Source organism: Notamacropus eugenii, chromosome 1 (genome assembly GCF_028372415.1).
Source record: "Notamacropus eugenii isolate mMacEug1 chromosome 1, mMacEug1.pri_v2, whole genome shotgun sequence".
Taxonomy (NCBI): domain Eukaryota; kingdom Metazoa; phylum Chordata; class Mammalia; order Diprotodontia; family Macropodidae; genus Notamacropus; species Notamacropus eugenii.
In genome coordinates this window covers 54,751,976-54,772,530 of record NC_092872.1, presented here as the reverse complement: position 1 = coordinate 54,772,530, position 20,555 = coordinate 54,751,976, and the positions used below count along the sequence as shown (strand labels likewise).

At 34.2% G+C, this 20,555-nt stretch overlaps 1 protein-coding gene across 3 annotated transcripts in view; it reads right to left on the bottom strand.

The window, feature by feature from the left end:
• Window positions 1–20,555, bottom strand: part of AXIN1 (axin 1) — a 173,180-nt gene that overhangs the window by 41,914 nt on the left and 110,711 nt on the right. For all 3 annotated transcript variants that reach the window (XM_072601887.1, XM_072601902.1, XM_072601895.1), the window contains one exon: window positions 11,301–11,441. In XM_072601887.1, the coding sequence (XP_072457988.1) occupies window positions 11,301–11,441 (141 nt within the window). The remainder of the gene's footprint in view (window positions 1–11,300; window positions 11,442–20,555) is intronic.

Sequence of the window (20,555 nt, the reverse complement as noted above, 5' to 3'; positions counted from 1 at the left end):
TCGTTTTTTGTTCCTGTGCCAATTTTGCCCTTAAATATTCAAAGAATCACTTTGTTAAGTCTCCTATCAAGTTTTCTTTAAGCTAGTTATTTCTTTGATTTTAGTTTTTTGAAATAAAACTATTCATAATCTTCCACTTCCTTTTCCATAAGGTTTTACAAATGAATTTGTATTTAAAACCAATGCTACTACTACTGGCTGCCATGTTTCTCTCTATGCTTGGCTAAGCCAAGTGTTTGCTGTCTAAAGTGGTTTTTTAACTTAAAAAGTGGCATAGTGATTAAACTTCTTTGTGAAATTACTATAGTTTTTGTCCATCTTTTTCTCTATTCATTTTTCAATTTTTGAAGAAAATACCTTGCTTAGATACTTTAGGGCAGAGTTCTCCAAAATGAATGCCATCTTTTTGTACCTTTTATTCTATTCTATTTTATTCTAGCTTTGTACTAATTTTGATCTTTGCTTTCACAAGTCAGTGATCTCACTATATATAGATAGCAAGTTCAATAATGCCTCCTGTATCAGCCCTTGCTAGGAAAATTAAAAAAAAAAGATGAATGTACAGAAACTCAATGCAAGGCAACTCAATATATGGAGATGTTTAAGAAATAATAAAATGATGTGAGATTTATAGAATGCTTTACAGTTTATCCCAAAACTATTTTGAGAATAAACTACATGGGTAGTGAAGCCTGCCTTGATTAGATTATTAGAAGGGAAGTTGGCTTCTGCCAAGAGATATTCCACGGTAGACATCATTAGAGTAACATAGTTGGGATAAAGTAAAATCCTATTTTGCTTACTGTTTCATGATTGTTGAAAAATATATATATATATTTGATTTAATAGATTGCTTTAAAGGTTCTCCTTCAAAGAGGTTTACTCTTGAGAACTTCCATTCAAAATTCAAAATTATATAAGATGCTTTGTTTTGATATCATTAATATCAGGGGAAGTATCAAAACCAGAGGGATATATGCTTGCCAAAGGTATTCACTACTGTGATGGTCATTCTCTAAGCTCCTGTTTACAGATGACATTGTGTTCATTGAATCAAATAAACCCTTAAAACACTACCCAGCCTCATGAATGAGCTCAATAATCATGCTAAACAATTTGGTCTAAATCTCCACATAGAAAAGAACAAGTGAACACAAAACTTCTTGTCCAAACTACGACATACAAGCAGATGGAGAAACTATAGAGCTCATTCAATAGCATATACTTATCTTGGTCAAATCTGCAAATGAAAAATTAGTTGGGCTTGAAAACCAACATCAGAAAGACAGTGTGGGGGCTAAATAACCTTTGGGAAATTATACAATTGTTAAAATGACTCCAATATTATCTTTGAAATGAGGCCCTAATTTTAAATAATTTGGGGATACCATATGCCTCCAAGTCATGGAACAATATAGTCTCCAAAGCAATAAAATCCTAAATCTTCCAAAAAACTATAAATTGGCCTGGAAAGCAATTAAGAATTATGCTAAAAAAGTAACTCGAATGTCTATATCTTTTATCCAGAGATAGTACTGTTAAGCATATGCACCATATAAACTAAAATATTTACAACAGGTTTTTGAAGTAACAAAGAAGTTATATGCTAATGGCTAAACAAATTATGGTACATAAATATAGCAGCACAGAGTAAGAAACAGGCAAAATGAACAAAATAATGAGACATAGGAAGGTTTGTATAAAATGACACAAAATGTTAGAGAATCAGGCAAACGATATGCTTAATGACTATAACAATGTAAATTTTTTTTAAAAAAACGGATCCTGATTACTGTGAAATTTAAACGACCAAGTTCTGTCCCAAGGAGATATAAGAATAAATATCTGTTATTTGCAGAAGTGAGAGCTATGAGTATAAAAAAGGGGAAGGCAAAGCATTCCCCTACACTCTAGCCTATTTTTACACTATTTGAAAACTAAGAATGTTTTTCACATTCTTAAATGTGAAAAATTTTACTTACAAACATAAAAATCATTCTTAGCTTGTGGGCTCTAGAAAAAAAAGCTGTGGGACAGATGCCCACTACTGTTGTAGAACAAGAAAAAGACAATCTTCTCTGATGTATGGGTTAGTTTTGTTCTGCTGTTCTTTTTTTTCCTTTTGTTATTCTTTAATATAAAAGGTGCTCTAAAGGGAAGGAGGAAGAATATATTGGGACAGCAGGTCTGTAAAAATAAAGGTTATAAAAAATTTTTAAATGATAAAATTATCTAAAGGTTAACAGAAAACGTGTTAGGTATGAGAAGGCTGCAACACATTAAAAACAAGGAATTATGAGGAAGAAGCAGAGTAAAGGATGTCATCAAAAAACTGCCTGAGCAAAAAAGATAGGCTGGTCAGGAGGTGATAGCAAGGAATAACCACTGGACAGATTGTGTGCTCTTCATAGATATCACTGCAATCGAAAATGGGGAAGACAGCTCCTCTCCACACACTCTTCCTTCCCCCTCCCCTCAAGCCACAATGAATGGACTTTTTGAGATAAACTTCCAGGAGGACACAGACAAGAGGTACAGAGGATGGAGACAGTGGATAGGTTTTGATTTTCATCTCTGGAGGGAATACTACATCTATCAGAGAGTAATCAAAGCCAGGGATAAACATTAATCAGACTATATGGCTACAAAATGATTAATTTTCTGTGGTAAGTCACCTTCAGTACTGTTTTCAATTCAACAAAAGTTTGTTAAATATCTATATGTGCAATATATTGTGGAGAGACAAAGAGGGACCCGTTTCAGCCCTCAAGAACTTCACGGTCCAATAACAGAGGTTAATATAAGTTTGAATAAGTAATATGTGGGATGTAAGTTAAGAAATTAGTTGAGATTGTTAGGCATATAGCCCAAGTAAGTCACTGACAAAACAAAAGTTTCCATTTATACCAAAGTATTTATAGCAGCACTTTTGTGGTAGCAAAGAACTAGAACCAAAGTAGATGGCTGTCCAATTGAACGGATTCTCTATGCTTTGCCTATGTGTCTTAGTTACCTTTCACTTTGGCATATCCTTCAGTCCCTTAGGGTACCTTTCTCACATTGGTGAATTTCTCCGGGGACCTCCATTTTGGAGGGAAGTCTTAGGCTAGCCGTCCTTCGTTCCTCTCCCAGCTCTGCTTCTGACTGTCATGCCCAGCTTTATCTTCCTACCTCCTGTATTTTTAGCTCTCTTTTATGCATGGTCTTCCCCCATTAAAAGCTTCTTAAGGACAAGGACTATCTACAAGCAATTTAAAAAATATTTCTTGGCCAACATACTGGGGAATGGCTAAACAAATCATGGTACACAAACACTATGGAATATCAGGTGCTATAAGAAATTATTCTTACAATCCAGTGAAGAAATAATATTCTTACAGATTCTTTGTAAAAATACAGAGAAACACAAGAAAACTAACATGAACTGATGCAAAGTGAAGTAGGTAGAATAAAAAAAATACATAATTTAAGTACAACAATGTAAAAAAAGGTACAACAACCACAAAACAACTGAAGGTGAATAATTCAAAATTATAAAGAACTGCGAAGAAGACATATAAGAAGATCCCTCCTGTGGCTTCCGTGCAGAGATCTGGATCTACAAGTGTGGAAAATTATGTATATTTTACATTATTTTAACGTATTTAATGATTTTGCTGATTCCGCCCCCCCCCCCCCCCCTCCAATTCTTTGACCTAAGGGATGGCTATCATAAACGGAAAGATATATGACTTTTACATCCAGGCAATGTAAAAAGAAAAGATATTGATAAAAATTTATCAGACAAATGAAAAAAGAAATCAGGAAAGGAAAGATTTATAGAAATGGCCTTTAAATGAGTGGGACATTAAAGATAATTTGAAAATTAAGGCATAAATTTAAATAGAAAATTAATTCAGGAAACCAAATGACATAAGATGGAATTTTGATATTGTATCTAAAACCCATCTAAATTCCTTTGAAAAAGTATTTGACAGAAATTTCTATTAATGACTCTTTTCTTTTTGTGAAACATAAGGTTATTAATTAACTATGTCACTGAACATAGAATTTTTAAAAATAAGATATTTCTGCAGAAATATAAATAAAACTGTCCTATAACAGCATTGAAGATGCAGCATTTAGACAATATGATGAAAGGGTTTCACATTGTCAGTGAAAGGTTTACCAATACTAGTGGTACATCTCACATTTTAAAAAATAAACAGATGTATAAATAAATTGCATGAGCCCATCACAGGATCCCCCTAGAATGAATAAAATCAGAAAATGATTTCTAAAACTATTTAAAGAACAAAAGAACACTGTATTTGGAATGCTGTTTAAGTCAGTTAATGTACCATCATTGTACAATGCCTAGAGTATCATTCAGGAAAGAGAAAGAGAGAGAGAGAGAGAGAGAGAGAGAGAGAGAGAGAGAGAGAGAGAGAGAGAGAGAGAGAGAGAGAGAGTTCTGTCTACAGATTTAATCTCAAATGGTTGGAGCTTTAAATCAGTAAATGTAAGAGCAAAAATACATTTTTAGGAAAAGGTATGACTAATAACAAGAGATTAATATTACAGGAATAGCTACCCAGTTAAAAAAAAAGGTCTTATTTTAAAAGATTCTGAATAATAATGATGATAATGTCATTTATATAGTGTCTGAAGGATATTTTCTTCAAATTGTAGAATGTAAGCTAAATAAATCTCTATGTACTAACTCAAAGGAGGAGACAGAACAAGTGTAGTGGCAGAGAGAAGCAGAAATAGAAATGAAGAGCACCTGAGCTTTAACATTGTCTTTGGTCACTTATTAGCCATGTGACTGACTACTGGGGTACTTACAACCCTGAGTCATGTTTTTAATCTGCAAAATTAGGATAAAACATGAATTATTGACTTCATGGGGTATTATAAAGAACTTTGCAAAACATAAACTTTTAGCTGTTATTAATTATTAAAGGATCATTAGAATAGTAAAAGCTCAGAGGATTTGGGGGTAGCTAAGTGGCACAGTGGATGGACTGCCAGGTTTAGAATCAAGATCTGAGTTTAAATCTGGCCTCAGACAATGACTAGCTATGTGACCCTGGGCAAGTCACTTTACCCTGTTTGCTTCAGTTTCCTCTCTATAAAATGAGCTGAAGAAGGAAAATGGCAAACCACTCAAGTATCTTTGCCAAGAAAACACCAAATGGGGTCATGACTGAAAAACGACTGAACTGAGGACAACTTTGGCTACCAAGGTGACATTTTTTACCAGAAGTTATTATTTAAAGAAAACAATGCAACATAAAATTACAATGATAATTCTCTACTGAATCATGACAACAATGATCAATGGAATGAAATGAAATTTTTACAATTTTCACAAAAGAATTATTTCATTTATTAGAGTTACCAAATAAAAGTGCAGTTGCTAACGTATATACGGGCTGGAAGTGAACCAAAGAGGGGAATATGTATATTTGGGCCAATTGTATATTTACTGGAAAAGCAGCTTTTGTTGGTAGGTAGGGTGCTGCTAAGTTTTTCTTCTTTCTTTTTTAAAATAATAAATTCTCTGTACCTTCAGTCTGGGTGGAAAAGAGCAGACTTTTGTTCAGAGCACAGTAGTGAAAGACTGATAATGGCCTCTAATCTATCCAGCTTCAAAACACATGCTCAGCCCTGCTGAGCTCCCTTTGATGTGACTTTAACTAGATTCCCTGGTGCCACCTCTGAACTTGGAACATTCCTTCATTCAAAGCTCAATGCCAACTCAACCAGAGGAAGCAAACTTATAGATAAGCACTTTAATTTTATCCTCACTAAACTGCACTGAAAAGAAAGCTGGGGGCAGGAAAGAAGAAATGAAACTAATACAACACACAGTTCTTCTAACTTTTTGGGTAGCTTTCTCTTAGTTATCTCTAATAGCAAGGAATTTGAAAGACTTGGAAATGTATTCACTGAAAACTCTCCATTGAATAATTTTACAATGTTCTTCAGAGGCCGCTTAGTTTTTTTCTCTTTAGTTTGTACCTCTAAGTTCTTAAGCAATAAGAAAAAATTAAGAACTGTACTCTGCGGAACATCTAATACTAATAACTAACCATATTTTTACTATATTTCACAGCTTCCAAAACACTTTCATTACAACCCTAGGAAATATGTAGTGTGTTATTTAAACCAGTGGTGTTAAAAATTTGTCCACAGGCTCACAACTAATAAATAGTACAGCTAGGACTTGAAACCAAGTCTTTTGAAATTACAAGACACTGCTTCTTAATAATAATATAGTGCTGTTCTGAATATAGACTGCATTCCTAAAGTATGTGTGTATGTATTATGTATACACTGAAAAGTAGCTATTCACTCCTACTCTATTTTGGAAACTGGGTTATTCAAATCCAAGAATTTCAACGGACTTTTGGAAGTTGAAAAAGAAGTTAATGTGGATGGCTAACTCTACCTTGGCCCCCCACTTCCCAATTTCCAGTACCTTATCTCTTTCACTTTATTCCTAGGATGGCTTAAGATTACCAAGACTGAAAAACAACTACTCTGGGGGATTCACTATCATGCCTACTTTTCAATTCTGTGACATTTCAAAATGAACTCCATGGAACCCAACTCTGAAGCTGTAAGCAGAAGCTCTGGAATCATCTATTTCTATCTATATCTGGAAAATGGATCTAAAGCCAAGCAGCAAAGTGCAAATTCCTATTGGTGGTAAAATGATTCTAATGATCTCTTCCTACCACTTAACCCAGGGGTTTTCATGAGGGGTGAAAGACACCGTTGCACGAAAACTTTCCAGTGAGATTGATAAGAGACTGGAATAGGAATGCAAGATAGGCATCTGAAGTCTGCAGCACCAGCAGCGGCATTTGGCTGAGATTCTTAGTATGTGTGTATGTAAGGGATAACGAGGACATTGCTGCTATTGCTTTTGGTGTTCATAGGAAGATCAGTGAGGTCTAAGCTGCATCTAATGATACTAAAATAACAATTATTGTCCATGTTTAGGTTTTACGCGATCCAAATTGGGATGGGGGAAGAGGCAGGAGGGTTCAAGTGTGGTCATACATTTGGTCAACTATAGTAGACAGTTTACATGATCCTTATCAACAATCTGGTGAAGCAAACTATACGTATAATAACTATTTAAATGTGAATCTAGAGAGGCCTGGCAAGGTCACTCAGCTTATTAAGTGTTAGAACCAGAACTTGAACTCCAAACCCTTGGCTTCAAATCAAGCGTCCTTTCCACTATTCTAGCACTCTGACACAAATGAAATGAAGAAGTGCCAAGGAGGGCAAAGCAGGTGTTACACCTAAATGGCCTTTAGTATTTTTTAGTATTTGCAATAAATAAAATTCTTTCTTATAGGTTCTCACTTTGACATTAAATTATCTTCTGAATGCAGAGGCAGATAGGAATCACTAATGTGCATATCTCTGTCTATTCCAACAAAAGAATGTGAAAACTACTAATACCAATTCCTAATCGGTGCATAAAGATATAAGGGTCCTAATGCACACAATCATTCTTGCCCATTACTTGCAGATAAGCTTCTACATTATTCAAATGCTTCTTGTAAATATGCCAAAAATTAAACTCCAGAGGCAGAGATTCTAGATGGAACTAAAAATGTTTCTTGTTATCCACCATGTAATTTCTTTTACCTTTTGCACTTAATAGTATTTTATTTTTTTTCTCAATTACATGTTAAGATAGTTTTCAGCATTCATTTTTATAAGATTTTGAGTTCCAGTTTTCCTCCTCTCTCCATTCCTTCTCCTCTCCCCAGGACAGAAAGCAATCTGATATAGTTTATACATGTACAATCATGTTAAGCATATTTCCACATTAGTCATGTTATAGCACGTAATTTCTTAAGAAATAGGATAAACTTGTTTTCTAATACCTCAGCACAAGCAGTATTAAAGTAATGATGATGATGATTGAGGATGATGATGATAATTGCTAGCATTTGTATAGTGCCTACAATATGCCAGGACCGCTGTAGAGAATTTTACAAATATTACTTCACTGGATCCTCACAACAAACCTGAAAGGTGGGTACCATTATTCCTATTTTACAACTGAAGAAAAGGACGTAAACAGAGTTTAAGAGACTTCTCTAACGTCACACAACTAGTAAGTGTCTGAGGCTGGATTTTATCTTGTTTCTAAATGGACTGCTCTATCTACTACCCTGCTTAACTGCCTCTAAGTACATCAGATTTGTATAATTGGTGAATTAGAAGATGACTGAAAGGACTCACTGAAGAGCTTTCCTCTAACACATGATCCAATGAATAAAAGCTAACTCATAAATAACATGAACCCTTTTACTGAGTTTTAATGGATTCATGCAGGATTCATGCATATGTGTATTCCTTCCAACAATGCAGGCTAAAATTCTTCCATACCTTTTCATCTAGTGGAATTATTGTTCATATTTCCCCACAAATACTCCATGAAAGATATGCCCAGTGTACTAAACGGAAGGAAAGGAAAGAAGAAAAAAAGAAAGAAAGGTATCTCTGGTGTATGAACATTCCATTCAGACTAATTATGTTATTCACTTTTTTGTTAGAAGACTACATTTCTTGAATATACTTAATGCCACTTCTTGGAGCTCTTTCAGTTAACTTGTAGGTTAATTCTTTCAAGGTTATAGTGTTACCATGATACTATGCTGCCATAGAGTAGCAGCAAAACATTGATATTAAAAAGATAGACTTATGGCAGTGAAAAATTTGAAATTCTGAAAGCCCTGAATAATTTCTCACATTTAAGTCAGCCTAATCTCTTCATCCTCCTATTCAATTTTGGGCTCGGCTGACACTTCATTAGAAATATACTTATAAATAAACAAGGCTCATCTGCTCAAGAGACTCATAGGGTCTTCTGAGTTAATAGTTACTGAAAATCACTGTCAGAAAGAAGGCTCATTTTATGACACAGTTCTACTTACTATAAAAACTATCAGTCCTCTATAAATGCCATCAATTATTAACATTAATCATTAGAAGTGAAACTTTTAAATAGCATTAATAATGTTAACTCTTTTGAAGAGCCATTAAACTGGTGAGCTTCAGCAGAATGCCTACAAGTTGGATTAGCTTATCTGATAGAACTGTAAAAGAGGGAGGAAAAAAAGGTCCTTTTGCTGTCACTATTCCAATAATTTCCAAATACCTAAAAAGAGAAAAACTGAGTTGACACAGTTGTGGCAAAGTGGAAGGAAACCTAGACTGGGAGTCAGAAGAACTGGGTCTTTAAATAGCAATTCTGACATTAATTAACAATGTAATACATACTTAGATCACTTCTCCTTTCTCTGGGGTTGTTTCCTTACCTTTAAAAACAAATAGGTTGGACTAGATTATCTTGCTCTAACAATCACTGATTCTAAGAACTACTCATGAATCTATTATCTATTATTCCTATCTATCTCCCCTCTCTTCCCCTTCCAATAAAAGTGTCTTCTTTTGATGCATTATTCTTACTTGGTCATGGCAGATTGTGATTCTGATATAGTATCAAGTATTTATGTGGCATTTGCCTTTTTATAATATAAAATAAAACCTATACATTTTAAGGAATTGGCATGTTAACTTGGGATAAAAGAATAACAAAATATATGGTCATCTTTTTTAAAAGTCTGAACTCTGTAATTAAAGCCTGGAATGTCATTCTGTATCTGTGCTTGTCATTAAGTAGAGGAGGAAATACTCTGGGATTCTGGGGGCTGGATATATTACTGATTGGTAGCTCCCATATTTACCCAGATAAGCAGTAGGATGATTTTTCTAGTTTGCATTAAAAAGCCACCATGACTGTCTAAGAAAGTATTTTTTTTTCTTTGAGCCAAATCATAATAAAAATTATGAGGTCAAATGGGCAAAAGAACACCCTTTAGCACACCTGATTCTTCAGGCTTGATCTTTTTTTAGCTACTGCTGAAAATAAGAAGATCAATATAACAGAACCATAAAAATCAGCTTCCTGGGGGGAAAAAGCTATCACATTTAGCATGGAGTAGGGATAGTAAAAAGAAACAAGTGATATGAAAAGTTTGAACTTGGTAGAAACCACTTAGGACCAATGCTTTCAAGTATATTTAATAAAGATTCTCAAACAGATTTAGAGGCACCAAGTTTATTTATGTTTATTATACATACTGGTGATTACACAAATAAAAATTTCATCCACTCTTGAGGATGAGGAAATCATACCTGTAAAGACAATGTGGAAAATCTAAGTTCTACTGAATAGATATACTGAATAGCCATGTTCCCTTTAAGTCTCATGGCCAAATACTGTGCCCATTCTATGAAGCTGATCTTTAAACCCAAAGTAAAGATACAGAATATTTCTTTTGAATATGAGTAATTTTTTCACATTTCACATTTATACAGTTCTTTAAGATTTGCAAAGCACCCCACAAATATGATCTTATTTTATCCTTACAACAAATTTTGGGAGTTGGGGTATTATGTTCATTTTACAGAGAAAGAAACTGAGGTAGACAGAGTTTAAGAAACTTGCTCAAGGTCACACAGCTGGGAAGTGCTGGAATCTGTTTGAATCTAGGTCTTCCTAACTCCAAATGTGGTGCTCAATCCAATGTGCCACTTAGCTCCCTTGGTATTTCTAGGCCTACATGCAGTCCCTGTGCTTGGAAGAAATCTGTTGTGGGAATCTAGTAATGTAGGAATTTCAAGGAAAGATTTTAACTTTTTGGCATACTATTTAGGAAAGTGTTTCCTTCAGCTAGAGTGTTTAGAGGATCACTGAGAAGACTTTTACTACCAAACACATTTCCTTCAAAACAAAGAGACTTTAAGGTATAGGATAACTTGGTAAAGCAGTTTGATCAGTAGGAGGGAGCCTGATTTTAAACAATTCCCTAGGTGGCTATACACTACACTATGTTTAGTAGCTTGGGACAAATTCCCTTAGGGTTTATGTTCTGAAATGTCAGTAATTTCTAATAAAATGTAATGACTTACCTAGGAAAGTCCCTTGAAACTTCATAATGAAGAACAAATGTTGAAAATATAATAAAGTGTACTTATTAGATCAAAGTATAGCTAAAAGGGCTCATATAATGGGCACAATGAAATATATGATACAAGAATTTAAATGACTCTCCATTAATCAAATGGATTATGTTCACAAATATACATGATATCAATATAAAAATATTGTAACAAAACAATTGAGTTAAACATGCTGAGTCATGCAAAAGGGAGGCATGTTGTACTTTAATGAGGATTTTGATACTGTTTCATTTCCAAAAGAAATTAAAACGACTTACACACTGCTGTCAGTGAGGGACATTGTGTCGGCATCACTGGACATACTCTGCTGTTCGCTGTCATTAGCACTGGTGGCTGGTGCTAGGGCATAACCAGAATTGACATAGTAGGGGTTGACAGGTTCCCTCCATGAACCATGCCTGTAAAAAGAAAAATTTCAAATTTAGTCATCCTAACTTGGAAACTTTCCAAGAATCATGCCTGCCACAATAACCCTTCCAGGAATTAATAAGCAACAAAGTAACATTTCATAAAAATATTGGTGGTTTCACAAATAACCAAGAGAGAAATCTATGAGGACATCAAAGGTACAGGGAATGGTGCCCCCTATTCCCCTCACTAAGTCTTATTGCTTGCTATCTTTTAGGTTTAAAAAAAAAAAAATCACCAGAATTTCTCTTAGTATTCTTTTACCCTGCCCTACCCAGATGGCCATCCCATATATAAACAATACTTTTAAGACATGGAGGAAGAGGCAAAAAAAGTAGCAAATTAATTGAAAAAGTTTGAAAATATTGCAATATTTTGTACTCGGGTACTTATCACTTCTGCCAAGGAGTGGGATGAGGGTACCTTCTTTTTTCTTTAAGGCAATACTCACTTTTTATTTTTTTGTGTTCCTTCCATTTATATTGCTGAAGTAATTGTGTATACTGTTTTCTTGGCTCTGCATCATGTCCTGGTCTTTTCATGTTTATTTGTACTGACACTGCTTGTTTATTACAATATAGTAATATTCCACTACATTAATGTACTGCCATTAGTTTAGCTATTTATCAGCTGATAGGAATCTACACTGTTTCTAATTCACAAAGAGAAGTGCTATAAATATTTTGGTGTGTAAGAAGACTTTCTTTTTATTAATGACTTCCTTAGGGTATAAACCTAGTAGTAGAATCTCTGGGTAAAAGGATTTGGATATTTTCATCATTTTATTTACATAATTGCAAGCTGCTTTCCAAAATTTCCAAAATTCACAGTTCTACCAACGTCGCACTAGCATGCCTACCCTCCCAAGCTCCATCAGAATGAATTCTTTCCATTTTGTTATCTCTGCCAATTTTCAGGATGAAATTAAAACCTAAGGGTTGTTTCGATTTGCTTTTCTATTATTATTAGTGACCTGGATGATTCTTTCATATGGGTATTAACAGTTTATAATTTTTCTGAGAAATGTTCATATCCTCTAATCACTTATCTACTGAGGAAAGGCTAATAGTTTTACATATCTGTTGTTCATATATCTTGGATAATAAATTCTCATCAGAGAAATTTAATACCAAGAAATTTTTCTCATTCAACCACTTTCCTTCTTATTCTACATGCATTGATTTTATTTATACACAAACTTTTCAGTTTCATGTAATCAAAGTTAGCTTATTTTACCTTTTGTAATCAATTACCTCTATCCCTTGTTTGATTAAGGATTCATTTCTTACCTTCAGTTATAAAAGGTATATATGATCTGCTCCTTCCCATTTTTTTTAATGGTGTGATCTTTACTATTAAGGTCATATATGTATTTTCAATTTTATTACATAATAATACACAGGTTTAAGCTTGACTTTTGCCAGAATGTTTTCCAGCTTTCTTTTAATTAAATAGGGAGTTCTTTCCTATGTAACTTGTGTTTTGGGGCTTATCAAATCTGGGGAAGTCTTATTGTTTCTAATTCTCCCTTGTCTATTAACGTTCCACTAATCTAACTCTCTGTTTTTTAACCAATATTCAAATGGTTTTTATGACTCTATAATATAGTTTGAGATCTGGTGCTGCCCCTCCATCCTTTTATTCTCATTATTTCTCTTGATATTTCATTTCAGATCTTTTTCTCCAAGTTAATTTTCCTTCAAGTATCCCTTTGAGAGCCTATTTGACATAGTATTAAAATTATTGGTGGTAGTCATTTTTATTATATTGTCATTCTTCTAGCTATGTGAGTTGTTCTTTACTTCTTTAAAGTTCACCCTATAATTGAATCAATAGCCATTTTGTAGTTATTTTGATTAAGATTTCCCCTGCTATTCGGACTCTGTTATTCTATAGAAAAGTTTTGTGAGGTTTTTTTTGAAGCTCCTGATTTTGTTAGCACTATAAATTTGTCTCATTTATCTGCTGCTGATGTCCTAGTTTTTCTAAGTAAACCATCATGTCATAAGTAAATAGGAATAATTTTATCTCCTTTTTGTCTGTTTTTATGTCTTCAGTTTCATTCATTTGCCTTAACTCTAAAGCTAGCATTTCTAGAACTACATCAAAGAACAGGAAAGAGAACAGGCATCTTTACTTTACTCCTGTATTTACTTGGAAAGTTTCTAATATGTCCCCACTGCATATGGTGATCTTTTTTTATTTTAAATAGTCTTTATTACATTCAAAAAGTTCCCTCTTTGTCTATACTTTGTAGTATATTTAGCATTAATTAGTGTTATAGTTAGTCAATACTACATGGTTAGCAACACTACACAGTTAAGATAACTTTTTAAAATGTTCCAGTTATGGAATATTACTATGTTATAAGAAACAATGAATGACACATACAGAGAAGTACAGGAAGACTCGAACTGATGCAAAATGAAATGAGAAGAATTAAGAAAACATATATAACTATGACAATTACATACATGGAAAGAAAAATGACAAAGCAAGTGAAACCAAAGGAATCATATTGGTCATGCTTAGCCCAAAAGAAGAGATATGAAAAGGCGCCTAATTTTTTGGAGGAGAGGGGAATAAAAGTATAACACACTGTATATAATATCAGACTTTTTGACTGTTTTTAGTTATTTTTTTTTTCCTTTTCATTCTCTGTTACAGGATAGCTCTCTGGGAGAAAGAAGAAAGAATACATGGGGAAATTCTGGTAATACAAAAGCAAAAGTTACTAATAAAAATCTATTTTTAAAAAATGCTCCAGTTATTCCTATATGGACTCAGTTTATAGTACAAACCATTTCTATAGTTTTACTCCTAAGACAGAATGCTGCTGCAATAACTAGTACCTACACCATCAGTAAATAAAAGTCTGTCACTACTAATTAGCTGTCTTACGTTGGACAAATCATTAAATTGCTGTGAGATTTCAGTTTCTGCTTCTATAAAGTGATAAGGCGAGCCTAGATAACTGTTAAGATCCCTTCCAGCTATTGTATTGTTTAATTCTGAACATTAAATTCCATTCAATAAATATTATGAGCTTACTATGTGAAAGTATTGTTCCAGGGACACAAAGATGAAAGATATGATTGATACCAATAAAAATCTAACAATCACACATATATAGTGAATTGGATATACATACTCTCAAAAAGCATATTAGAAGGCAGTAATAAGACAAAAAATTTGAAATAACTATTACTGTTTCTGTGATAACAAGTCATAAAAGTATAAATAAGAGTTTCATACTTCTTTTATTCTATGGTTTCCAACACTGCCTTATTCTCAAGCCTCACTGTGGAAGAAGCAAGCTGGTGCATTCTCAAAGGCAAAGTTCAAGTTTCGCAGGTTCTATCAGGCTAGAAAAAGCTTTTATATGCATCTAGCAATAAAGCAGCTAAATTCAGAGAGTAAAATGACAGCTAAAGCATTTCTAGTCTTCTGTCTCGACTATGCTGATTCTACTCTGGCTATCTAACCAATCTTACCCCACCAGAACCTTAGATTCTGTCCTGGGGATGACCAGCTCTGAGAGGCGAGCTTTCCACTTCACATGTCCAGAACTAGAATTCTGGGGCTACTTCCCACCATCTCCATTCCATGCAACATCCCCACCTCCCTTTCTCTAACTTCCCTTCGGGTGATATCTTCGCTCCTTGGAGAGCAAGCTCTTTGAGGGCAAACACTGTCTTGGCTGCTTTTTATTGAAAACCCTCTTATTTATTACAATGCCCAGCACACGAAATGACGGCTTATGTAGCTATCTTTCTGACTCATTTTTTAGCCTCAGCAACTCATGAAACGTCTTGGAGGGACAGCAATCTGCACTGAAAAAGGAAATATCCATGTTAATAAGACCACAGACCTTATTAGAATAAACTAACAGTAAGCAATCCCAGAAATTATCTCTGACTAAAACAACAGGCAATGACACTGAAGCGTCACTGTTGGAGAGTAGTAATAAGCTTGGGAAGCAATGACTATGCATCCACAAAAATAAGGAGAGACTTTTATGTAGAGACAGGACATTTGGTCAGGGAAGAATCAAAGAAGGATACTGGCAACTGAAGAGTTCTGTGTTCCTGGTCTATCCAACAGGATGTAAACTTAAAGTGACATTTACCCAAAATAATTTTTCTGAAAATGCTGACAATTTGGTCTCCTGGATCATGTACTTGGTGCTGGCTTCCATTCTATGTAATATCTGGTAACTATACTGTTTAGAAAACTAAAGCTGGTTTGCAAAACACTGCTTTAGCTAAGAAACAATGATGTTTTATTTTTCTTAATATTTATACCCATGGAATTAAAAAAAAATAAAGCCAATGTTAAATTGTCAGATGTCCAAGTTATCAATATAGTACTGTAACTGTTAGCATTTCTGCAATCTACCACCATGGGTTAGCTTACTCCTGGAAATCATTCAGGCCCTCTACCTCCTTTCCCAGATCACTTCCAACTCTGTCTTGAAATACAACTTATCCTTCAAAGCCTAGCTCAAATATCATCTCTTCTCTTAAGTCTATATGTATTTGTCCATTCTCAAGTCAAAAATGATCTTCTTTCATAAGTCTCAAGCTTCTGTTAGAGAATCATTCAATTCTCCATATTCAATTATTGTATATTTGTTGTATAGTATTACACAACAGAGATTTCACAGATCTCAGAAATGTAAGGCTCTTCACAAGCCATCTTGCCCATATCTGAATAAGAATCCCTCTACAACATCCCAAGAAGTGTTCAATCTGATTCTGAAAACTACTTGTGAAAGGGAATCTAATACTTCCCAAGGCATCTCATTCTACTTTGGATAGCTCTAATTATTATTCTTATTTTTATTCTTATTTATTCTTATTCTTTTTTCTTATATTAAGATGAAATCTAAATTTCTGCAACTTCCACATATTCCTCCTTGCTCTTTTCTTGAGGGACAAACAAAACAATCTCTTGTGCACATAACAGCTTTCCAAATACCTGAAGAGAGAGCTATAATGATGTATACAGGTCATGTTCAGCCCCTGCCAAACTGTGAGCTCTGTGAAATCAGGAATCATGTGCTAATTATCTCTCTCACTATCAAGTATATTGTTCTGCAAAGCAGGAAATCAATAAATGGCTGCTGAATGAGTAAGTCTAACTCTAAAATTCTATGATGGGCCATGTTCAAATGCCAAAAGTCTACTAAAAGAAAGCTGAATTAAAACCAAAATAGAAGAGGAAATTATTGTCCAAAACTAAATCCACTGAACAGAAACTCCATCAAACAAAGTATGATGTTAATTTCTTCAGGGCTAACCATATCAGTATTGCATCACCAATATTTCACTTTACTCACCAGTAGAGTTTAAACTGAACAGCCCCCAAGGAACAAAAGTCACACAAACTGGAGCTGAGTTAATGGTGCTTTTTATAAAAACCTTTAATTTTTGCATTTCCTGTCTGATGCATTCTTAATTTGAATATTCCCCTTACATGGTTTCTGCATTTCTACATGATGTACCTCAGATGTGATCAGTGATGAGAAAATGAGGTTACAATCTATAGCAAAATCCAATATGAAAAGAATTCTAATCTGTGTGCAAGTTTAGATATTTGTAATCGTGAGGAACTACAGATAATATGATAGAGTCAAGAGAATAATGAAAAGTACACCAGGTATAGCTGACAACAGGCTATCTATTAAAATAAATTCTCATCAATCCACTTAATTCTTCTTAAAAAATAAGTAATCAGGTATGATTTCAATTAGAGTTCTCCTCCAAACACATGTTAACAACTCTAAAAAAAGCTTTAATCTGTGAAATGATGCTTGCTATGGAGTGGTACCTTGTACTATTTTTCTAGGAGATACAGCTTTAATACTGCATGAAGTATCAGAAAATAACTCATCAAAATATCTAACATTTCTATAGTACTTCCTAATTTACAAAGCACTTTCCTCACAAACTGGTCAACTTGGCTGTGCAAATATTATAGCCTTTTGTTTCTACTTTATAGAGGCAAAAACTGAGTTTTTGTTCATCAAATTGTGATCAGAGTACATGACAAATTTAACTTTAGAACTGAAACTAATTGCTAGGTCTTCCAAACTGTAAACCCAGTACATCACACTAACTCTTCCAAAATGCAAACTAAACACAGGTAACAGGCCCCTTTCAGAGAATTGGCCAACTCATCTTTATTTATATTTCCCTCACAGACAATGTCAAACAGGAATACTTTATTGAAGCCCTCTCCTATGAAATGTTAAATCATGACCCAAGTTCTAGGGCACTTGTTGTTGGACATAAAATGGCTCAGACTCAATCTTACCACTCTATCAGTGAAGACATCCTTTTCCCTTCCAAGGCAGCTGTTACACTGATCCACTGACATTTTGCATGCAAATTCTCTGTATGTGCCATCTCTATTTTCTGATAGGCTATTGAGGCATACCATTTTTATTCTAAAATACTGCACTATAATTGGTGAGAAGTAAGGGAGGAATGGTGGAAAATGGGGAGGGGATGCAGAGTTTTCATAAGAATACAAAGACATAGCATTTCAGACAGTCATTTCAGACAAGCCTTCCTTGTAGATTAAGCTTTATAAACAATCCCAGAAAAATGTAGCTCGGAATGACAGCTAATTTCTGAACTTAACCTTCTGAACACTTCAGGATGAAAATGTAAACTGTGCATAGAACAGTAACTTCTCTTTACCTTCAAAAACACAGCTCTGTGGTGATGAATTTAATGAAGAGTAAACACACAGGTGAATCTGCACAATATATATACACAATATGTGCACAGGCAGAAAACAAATACCTTTTAAACTGATCTTCACCTATAAAAAACAACCTAGGAAGAAAAGCTGATAGTATTACCAATGTGTACATGACAACATGTAATACAATTTTTAGAACTTCACCCTAATATTGCTTCTGGGATAGACACCAAATATCATGGTTTCTAAATGATTATGCCATGGGGTATTCTTTGGGACAGAATAGTATCTTATACTCCAATGGAAAGTGCAGAAGAAGACATGGTACAATGGCAAGAGAACTATTGGATTCTAAGGGCCTTAAACCACCTCTTGCCTTTGCTACTTTCTAGAGTTCTATGATCTCAGGTAACTCATTTTACCTCTCTGTACCTCAGTTTCCTGACTTCCTAAATGAAAGGACTGGCTAAGATCATCTATAAGGTCCCTTCTGGTTCAGACATAATAACTACACACCTATGGACTGTGCTATCACATTTTTCTTTCTTATGTTGCCAAGCATCATGGTATTAAATGCTGATAAATAAAAAGAATTGACTCATAAATCTGAAGTACTCTGGAAAAAAAAAAGCCTAGTGGAAAAAGTCATATTTAGGGACTGTGTTATCCCAAGAAGCACTACTATGCTATGTTGAATATGGCAGCAAAATAATTTTTAAAAATGACATTTGTCAACTTTGAAAAAAATCTGTTTCGTTAATGATGCTTGGCCAAAATTATCCCTAAAAAAGTGTCATCTGTTAAAATTCTGTTTAACTATTTCCCTATTTAAAGGAGGAAGTCTCTTTCGTAAAATCTTCTTTAATTATCTTCATCTTTACAGCCATTATTTAGTTCAGCTACTAAAAATTAACAAACATTTATTTTAAGAACAGTTTAGCTCATGTGTAAATGCTAAAGTCCAAATTTTACATAATACCAAAATTACTGAGACAATCTTAACATTTTCCAAGAATGTCTACTAATAATAAATTTGGAAGAACCAATTTATAGTATTGTACTCATGAAACTACCACCATTAAAGACAAGACGTTGGAAGCACTTAGTGTGGCAGTGATACCAATATGTCAAACATTCTGGAATAAACTTCTGTTTTGGGAAGACTTAAGATTAATGATTTATCAACCAACTATTATGATAAAGCGATTCATGTGAGGAAGTACAAAGGTACAGATCTATATCTCATATTTTCTTTTGTTTTAAGCTTGTTCCCCCCGTTAGGTGTAAGCATATTAGATAAAGTCAAGTTTCTTCTGCTCCCTTGGTAACTAACTGCCTTGTACCTGGTATACTGTTGTGTGTTGCTAGTCAGCAAATGTTACTGACTGACACTCCTTATGACACCAAACTAAAAACCTAAAAATAAGGTTCTTTCTTAGTAGTTTCAGGATTAAGGAGTAAATTCATGGCAATGAATGTTATTTTCCCTAGAAAAGATGTACTACTAAAATAGAAAAAACTCAGAGAAGAGAGGTAATCAAGGCTGTTCAACAGTGTCAAGTGCTGCACAGAATTTAAAAAGGAAGTTGGAGCTGGTAATTATGAGATTACTAATAATTTTGAAGGGAATAATTTAAATTGATTGATGACATCATGTTCTCAACTTAAAGACACTAAGAAGTGAGGTGATGAAGTGGAGGTAACAAATGTAGGTAGCTTTTACTAGGGCTTTCAAAGGAAAATGGAAATAACTTGAGTGGGGCCAATTAAGGAGTTTTTAAGGGCAAGATAAACATGGGCATGTTTATAAAAAGGAAGAAGCCCTCCCCTCCACCTCCAATTAATTACTTGCACAGAGCCTGAGACCTTGGAGGACCTCGTAGGAGCTTAATGAGTGCTTGTTGAATTGAACTGTTTACCATGTAGAAGGTGGTGTCCTTGGCACTGGGATATAAAGAGAAAAACAAAACAGACTTTCAAAATCTTTATCTTTTTTAAAACTGGCCTCAAATGACACCTCTTCATTTGAGGTCTTGTTTTTATCAATCTCTTTTTCTCTTTTCCTCCTTGTATTTACAGTGTATTGTACAGGGTACAGTAGAACCTAAGCTCCTCAGTCAAGCACAGCACTCTGCACAAAGTAAGCGATTTAATTAAATTCAATAAACATTTACATTAAATTCCTACTAGGTATCAAGTACTATGAGAAGCACAGGGGATACAAAGTTCTTGTTTTTTTTTTTCCAAAAGGCTTAACTGTCAAAAAACTTACATTTTACTTGGAGGAAACATGCACAGACGTCCAAATATTAAATAATATAAAGTCACAGAGTTGAGGGCAGATAGTGGGGGAGAGTAAAAAATTAGGGAAAGAAAGAAAGGCCTTTGGAAGG